General features: G+C 44.6%; 1 protein-coding gene across 1 annotated transcript in view; it reads left to right on the top strand.

The window, feature by feature from the left end:
• Positions 1 to 2,890: 2,890 nt before the first annotated feature.
• The window catches only part of CACUL1 (CDK2 associated cullin domain 1), a 63,397-nt gene continuing 59,053 nt past the window's right edge, over positions 2,891 to 7,234 (top strand). Inside the window, exon 1 of the mRNA XM_068548634.1 lies at positions 2,891 to 3,510. Within this exon, the coding sequence (XP_068404735.1) occupies positions 3,144 to 3,510 (367 nt within the window). The 5' untranslated portion in view covers positions 2,891 to 3,143. The remainder of the gene's footprint in view (positions 3,511 to 7,234) is intronic.

The following is a 7,234-nucleotide window of genomic DNA, read 5'->3' as shown; positions in this document are numbered from 1 at the left end:
ATAGACTTCTAAGGTTACCTTTTTTTCCTCCTCAGCATTTCAGTCAGGTGTCTTTTACTTGAAAAAAATTTATTTACGTATTCCTAAAATGTCCCAGGGCCAGAAAATTAGTACGGTTCCAGGCCCAGAGAATCAAAACCGTGTGCTGATTCAAAAAATATATGCCATTAATTAATATGAGGGAGCGTTGTCTGAAATTAAATCATTCTAAGTGATTCGTCAAAACATTTCATTTAGTGCAGAATATATTGGGAAAAAATGTGTAGAGAAGATGAAACAAATGTGGACACTGAAGTATATCAGAGACAATTTCTCAGTGACTGAAGTGATTCTTCACTTCACACTAATTGCATATCTGTGGAAATAAAGATTCATTATTCTCATATAATATACGGCTATTGCAGAGGAATCAAATAAATTATAATAGAGTTACATAATCTTTCTTCCTTGCCCCTCAAGACTCTCATACATAATCTCAAATTTGTAGTTAGATTTGTGAAACAGCATACGGAGACAGGCATTTTTTTTTTTTTTAAACATCTTTATCGGAGTATAGTTGCTTTACAATGGTGTGTTAGTTTCTGCTTTATAACAAAGTGAATCAGTTATACATATACATATGTTCCCATATCTCTTCCCTCTTGCATCTCCCTCCCTCCCACCCTCCCTATCCCACCCCTCTAGGTGGTCACAAAGCACCGAGCTGATCTCCCCGTGCTATGCGGCTGCTTCCCACTAGCTATCTATTTTACATTTGGTAGTGTATATATGTCCATAACACTCTCTCACCCTGTCACATCTCACCCCTCCCCCTCCCCATATCCTCAAGTCCATTCTCAAGTAGGTCTGTGTCTTTGTTCCCATCTTGCCACTAGGTTCTTCATGACCTTTTTTTTTTTCCCTTAGATTCCATATATATGTTAGCATACTGTATTTGTTTTTCTCTTTCTGACTTACTTCACTCTGTATGACAGACTCTAACTCCATCCACCTCATTACAAATACCTCCATTTCATTTCTTTTTATGGCTGAGTAATATTCCATTGTATATATGTGCCACATCTTCTTTATCCATTCATCCGATGATGGACACTTAGGTTGCTTCCATGTCCTGGCTATTGTAAATAGAGCTGCAATGAACATTTTGGTACACGACTCTTTTTGAATTATGGTTTTCTCAGGGTATATGCCCAGTAGTGGGATTGCTGGGTCATATGGTAGTTCTATTTTTAGTTTTTTAAGGAACCTCCATACTGTTCTCCATAGTGGCTGTATCAATTTACGTTTCCACCAACAGTGCAAGAGTGTTCCCTTTTCTCCACACCCTCTCCAGCATTTATTGTTTCTAGATTTTTTGATGATGGCCATTCTGACCGGTGTGAGATGATACCTCAATGTAGTTTTTTTTTTTGTTTTTTTTTTTTATTTTTGGCTGTGTTGGGTCTTCGTTTCTGTGCGAGGGCTTTCTCCAGTTGCGGCAAGCGGGGGCCACTCTTCATCACGGTGCGCGGGCCTCTCACTATCGCGGCCTCTCTTGTTGCAGAGCACATGCTCCAGACGCGCAGGCTCAGTAGTTGTGGCTCATGGGCCTAGTTGCTCCGCGGCATGTGGGATCTTCCCAGACCAGGGCTCAAACCCGTGTCCCCTGCATTGGCAGGCAGATTCTTAACCACTGCACCACCAGGGAAGCCCCTCAATGTAGTTTTGATTTGCATTTCTCTAATGATTAATGATGTTGAGCATTCTTTCATGTGTCTGTTGGCCATCTGTGTATCTTCTTTGGAGAAATGTCTATTTAGGTCTTCTGCCCATTTTTGGATTGGGTTGTTCGTTTTTTTGTTATTGAGCTGCATGAGCTGCTTGTAAATCTTGGAGATTAATCCTTTGTCAGTTGCTTCATTTGCAAATATTTTCTCCCATTCTGAGGATTGTCTTTTGGTCTTGTTTATGGTTTCCTTTGCTGTGCAAAAGCTTTTAAGTTTCATTAGGTCCCATTTGTTTGTGTTTTTATTTCCATTTATCTAGGGGCTGGGTCAAAAAGGATCTTGCTGTGATTTATGTCATAGACTGTTCTGCCTATGTTTTCCTCTAAGAGTTTGATAGTGTCTGGCCTTACACTTAGGTCTTTAATCCATTTTGAGTTTATTTTTGTGTATGGTGTCAGGGAGTGTTCTAATTTCATACTTTTACATGTAGCAGACAGGCATTTTTAAGTTTAAAATTTCTGGCCTCAGTGTACGGAGGAGTTAAGGAACTTTTAAAAAGTTCTTGAATAGCTCAAACACATTTATTTTTTAAGCCACTCTGCTGTCTCGGTTGTTTTCCTCGATTTTGAGGGTTTGGGTCGTGTGGGCTGAAGCTCAAGAGCAATCCTGCCAAGGGCCGCCCTGGGCAGTCCCACCCGTTTATAATGTGCGACGCGGAGCTTCTACTGGCCCCCTAGCTCCGTGGTCAAGCAAAAGCTGGGGCTGCAAGGCCCTCTGCAGTGCGAAACCCTGTAAATCGGGCGAGCGGAAGAAAAACACCGCCGAGACGGGGAGCCTGGAGCACACCGACCGAGGGCCAGGCTTTGAGCGCATCTTCATTCCCCGGCTCATCTCCCCGTAGTCCTGGTAACCAAACTCTGAATGCGCGTGCGCAGCCAAACTCCCTTATCACGTGAGGCCGGGCCGGGGGCGGGGCCGACGAATGCTCCTCAGGACTAGTTGCCCAGTTCCTCTCTGCATGGGACCAGCCGAGGCGGGGCGAACCTCCACTGTACTGCGTTGGGATGGCTCACAGCTCCCGCCCCTTTTCGCTTAGCTTTCTCGCGGCTGGTTCCTCGCACCACGTGCCCTCCTGGCCGCTCCCCCAGCTGCCCTTTCCAACTGCCTGTTGGAAGCTGCTGTAAAATGTCGTGAGGGGCGCTGCTGCTTTACGGCTGCCTCTCCCAGACTGGAGCCCGGGAGCGCCCACCGCCGTCAGCCCTGTCTCTACAAGTCGGCCCGGCGGAGACTGAGAGACCGGGCGCGCCGCTGCCCTCTCCGCCGCGCCTGTTCCGGCCCTCGGCGATGTGAGCACGAGGAGGCTGCGGTGCCCCCCGGCCCGGGGTTGAGACGGGCGGCAGGTGTCTGTGAGGCGGGCGGGTGCTGGGGGCCTGCAGGATGGAGGAAAGCATGGAAGAGGAGGAGGGGAGCAGCTACGAGGCGATGATGGACGACCAGAACCACAACAACTGGGAGGCCGCCGTGGACGGCTTCCGGCAGCCACCCCCACCCCCTCCGCCCCCCTCTTCGATCCCAGCCCCTGCCCGAGAGCCTCCGGGGGGTCAGCTGCTGTCGATGCCTGCGGTCTCCGTGGACAGGAAAGGCCCCAAGGAGGGGCTCCCGATGGGGCCGCCGCCACCGCCGGAGCCGAATGGGGTGATCATGATGTTGAAGAGCTGCGACGCGGCTGCCGCCGTGGCCAAGGCGGCTCCCGCCGCCACCCCCACCTCCAGCATCAACATCAACACCTCCACCTCCAAGTTCTGTGAGTGCAGCCTTTCGTCAGAAGCCTTGGCTTTTCTCCTCCCCACCCGGACGCCGAATCCTTCCCTCTCGGCCATCCCGCTTCCTTTGTTTCACCCTGGGTCTCTCCTCCCCTCCCCGCCTCCCTCCCCCCCGCGTTCGGTGTCCGCGGCTGGCGCCGGAGCGGCCCTGGCTTCTTGTATTACCTGGCCTGAAAGAGCAGCCTGGTTACGCACACAGCCCCAAGTTCTCCTACAAACGCGATTCGTATCACGACTGGCTATCTCTCAGCATCAGGAAGCTCTTTTCTTCTCTGTTCCCCCTTACGTTTCACCCTCAAACGTGAAGGGAAAGGCTGTCCGAGTTTCGTTAGGGAGAGGCCTTCAGTGTTTTTTTTTTGCAACCAGGGGAAAAAGAAATCTGGCCACTTGTGTTTCTGTGCTTTTAGCCAGTCTGCGTTAAACAAGTCAGGAATTAGAAAGTTGACCTATATCTACACTTCGTTCTTTCCCTTCTCCAGTGCACGCCTTCTGCATCCCGATAGGGAAATGTATGAGTTGCTTCTTGAGTAACAGCAGCGCAGTGGGAGCTGCGACATCCGTTTTGAAGCTAATAATGTATAAAATTACTTTTTCAAAGCCTACACTCATAAGAATAAGCCATTCGGTATGTGTCCAATTCTAAGCTTCTGTTCAATGTTGAACTTTTATGTTAGTGATCTGCCTTAACGCTCAACTGCAGGCAGAAAGATTTAAGGCCAAAATCTGTTTTGTAACCGAAACTATATCCAACCAAGGATGTATGCTTCCACAGCTAGGAAGAAAAGTGCGTTTGCTTTAAGTGGTGTTTTTGGGGGCTGGTGATGGTGGAAATTGACCGTCACAGCCAGAGTTTTCTCTCCTATTAATAACTGCAAGTTTTGAATGGCATCTGGTAAAGCAACTGGAGATTTCATTTCTAGTTGCTAATTTTATCAAGCTGTACCAGTAATTGTGCAATTAGCTGTGCAGAGAAAATATCTGCCTTGGTTCAGATTTATAGTCATAGCTTTACACTTTTTTTTTTTTTTGGAACAAGCACATATTTGCCTTCAAGATACTGCTTTAGTCAGAGACGTTCATATGTAGGTATGGTTGGTAAGATTTGTCTCCGATTTTTTCCGTATTATGTGTGAAAATAATGTTTATATTGTATAGTTTGTGTGTTGAAGTCTATGTAGTGAAACCAGACCTGGGACACAGTGGCAGGGTGACTTATCTAAATGCTGAAGGAAGCTTGCTTTAGTGTTTCAACCAAGTTCATTTTAAGAGTTCAAAAAACAGCATACAGCTAAGAGCAAAAATTAGTGAAATTAGGAACAAAAGAAAGATTTGCCAAACCAAAAGATTGTTTTTTGAAATTAATAAGCTAAACGGACCTCCGATTTTTTAAATGCAAATACAATAAGTGATAAATGGGAAAAAGGTACAAACATGAGGTGTTTAAAAGAAGAGTTTTATGAATTGCTATGGGTTTATAAATTTGAAAGCCTAGAGGAAATGTGTAAATTCTTAGAAAACTACAAACTATGAAAGTTGGTAACAGAAGAAGTAGATAGCTTGAGCTGACTAATAAATATTTTTTTAATTTATTTTTATTTTTGGCTGCGTTGGGTCTTTGTTGCTGCGTGTGGGCTTTTCTCTATTTGCGGCGAGCGGGGGCTACTCTTCGATGCGGTGCGTGGGCTTCTCATTGCGGTGGATTCTCTTGTTGCGGAGCTCAGGCTCTAGGCGTGCGGGCTTCAGTACTTGTGGCACACGGGCTCAGTAGTTGTGCCTCGCGGGCTCTAGAGCTCAGGCTCAGTTGTTGTGGCGCATGGGCTTAGTTGCTCCACGGCATGTGGGATCTTCCCGGACAAGGGTTCGAACCTGTGTCCCCTGCATTGGCAGGCGGATTCTTAGCCAATGCCACCACCAGGGAAGCCCAAGCTGACTAATAAATATTTAAAAACTGAAATAGTAAAACGTCCCCTTTCAAAAACTCTGGATGAAGATAATCTTATAATTGAGGTGCAGTGAGCTTTTAAATAACAATTCCTTTTTGAAAGTTGTTCTGGGAAATAGGAAAAAGAGAGAGAGAGAGATGCCAAGCTCATTTTATGAAGTTAGTGAAATCTTGATTCCAAAACTAGGTAAAGTTAATATGAGAAAGTTATACATCTGTTTTCAGTTATTAGCATAAATGTAAAAATCCTACACAAAATACTAGCTCTTCAAACCCAACAATGTGTTAAAAGAATCTTGATCCGTAGAGTTTGTTTTAGGAATATAAGTGTGGTTCAACATTTATTTATCTGTTAATGTAATTTATCTTATTAATAGACTAAAGGAGAGTATGTGGGTTCATCATTCTCTCTACTTTTGTATATGTACTTGAAAATTCCCATATTAAAAAGTAGACTTAAGGAGAGAAGTCATCATTATTTCGATACCATAAAATTATTTGATAAGATCCCGCACCCATATATGATAAAAACTCTTGGCAAGCTTGGAGCGCAGGATAACTAAATGATGGTCATTACCAAAAACCTACAGCAAATAATAATACCTAACAGAGAAATTTTAGATACATTTACTTTAAGATCAGTAACAAGGGACTTCCCTGGTGGTCCAGTGGTTAAGACTCAGCGCTTCCACTGCAGTGGGCACGGGTTCAAACCCTGGTTGGGGAACTAATCCTGCATGTGGCACAGCCAAAAAAAAAAGTAAAAAGATCAGTAACAAGATAAGGATGCCCTCTGTCATTGTTACTGTTTAACATGGTAAGAAAGGTCCTGACGAACACTACAGGGGGAAAAATTAAAAGGATAAGGATAAGAAGGGAAGCAATAAAACTCATTATTTGCAGATAATATCACTTATCTAGAAGAACCATTAGATCAAGAGAAGCTATTAGAACTAGTAAGAGTTTAGCAGGGTTACTGGACTTAAGATCACCCTACAAAAGTTAGCAGCATTTACTACACTAGCAATAACCAATTAGTAAAGGTAATCAAAAGTAAATATTGTAGGGCTTCCCTGGTGGCACAGTGGTTAAGAATCTGCCTGCCAATGCAGGGGACACGGGTTCGAGCCCTGGTCTGGGGAGATCCCACATGCTGTGGAGCAACTAAGCCCATGCACCACAACTACTGAGCCTGCGCTCTAGAGCCCGTGAGCCACAACTACTGAGCCCACGCGCTGCAACTACTGAAGCCTGCACGCCTAGAGCCTGTGCTCCACAACAAGAGAAGCCACCGCAATGAGAAGCCCACGCACCGCAAGGAAGAGTAGCCCCCGCTCGTTGCAACTAGAGAAAGCCTGCGCGCTGCAACAAAGACCCAACACAACCAAAAATAAATAAATAAAATAAATAAATTTTTTTTTAAAAAGTAAATATTGTATACAATAATAGCAAGAAAACTATAGTCTCTAGGAATTACCCTAAGTACATAAGATCTTTAAGGAGAGAACTTTAATAAGGAGCTAGAAGAGGACCTAAATAAATGGGAAAACTTTCCATGCTCTTGGGATTAGATTACTTATTGTTGTAAGGAAGTCAGTTTTCTCCATTTTAATCTATAAATTTGATTAAACTGCCATCAAAATTCCAGTTGGTTTGTCTGACAAACTCAATAACCTGATCTAAAATTTATATGGCAGGTGGGATAAAGTCTGTGAATAGCTAAATCAGTCTTAAAGATTTGCTTTCGTGGGGGCTTGCCTTAC

Source organism: Eschrichtius robustus, chromosome 7 (genome assembly GCF_028021215.1).
Source record: "Eschrichtius robustus isolate mEscRob2 chromosome 7, mEscRob2.pri, whole genome shotgun sequence".
NCBI classification, from domain to species: Eukaryota; Metazoa; Chordata; class Mammalia; order Artiodactyla; family Eschrichtiidae; genus Eschrichtius; species Eschrichtius robustus.
This window is presented reverse-complemented; position numbering and strand designations above follow the sequence as displayed.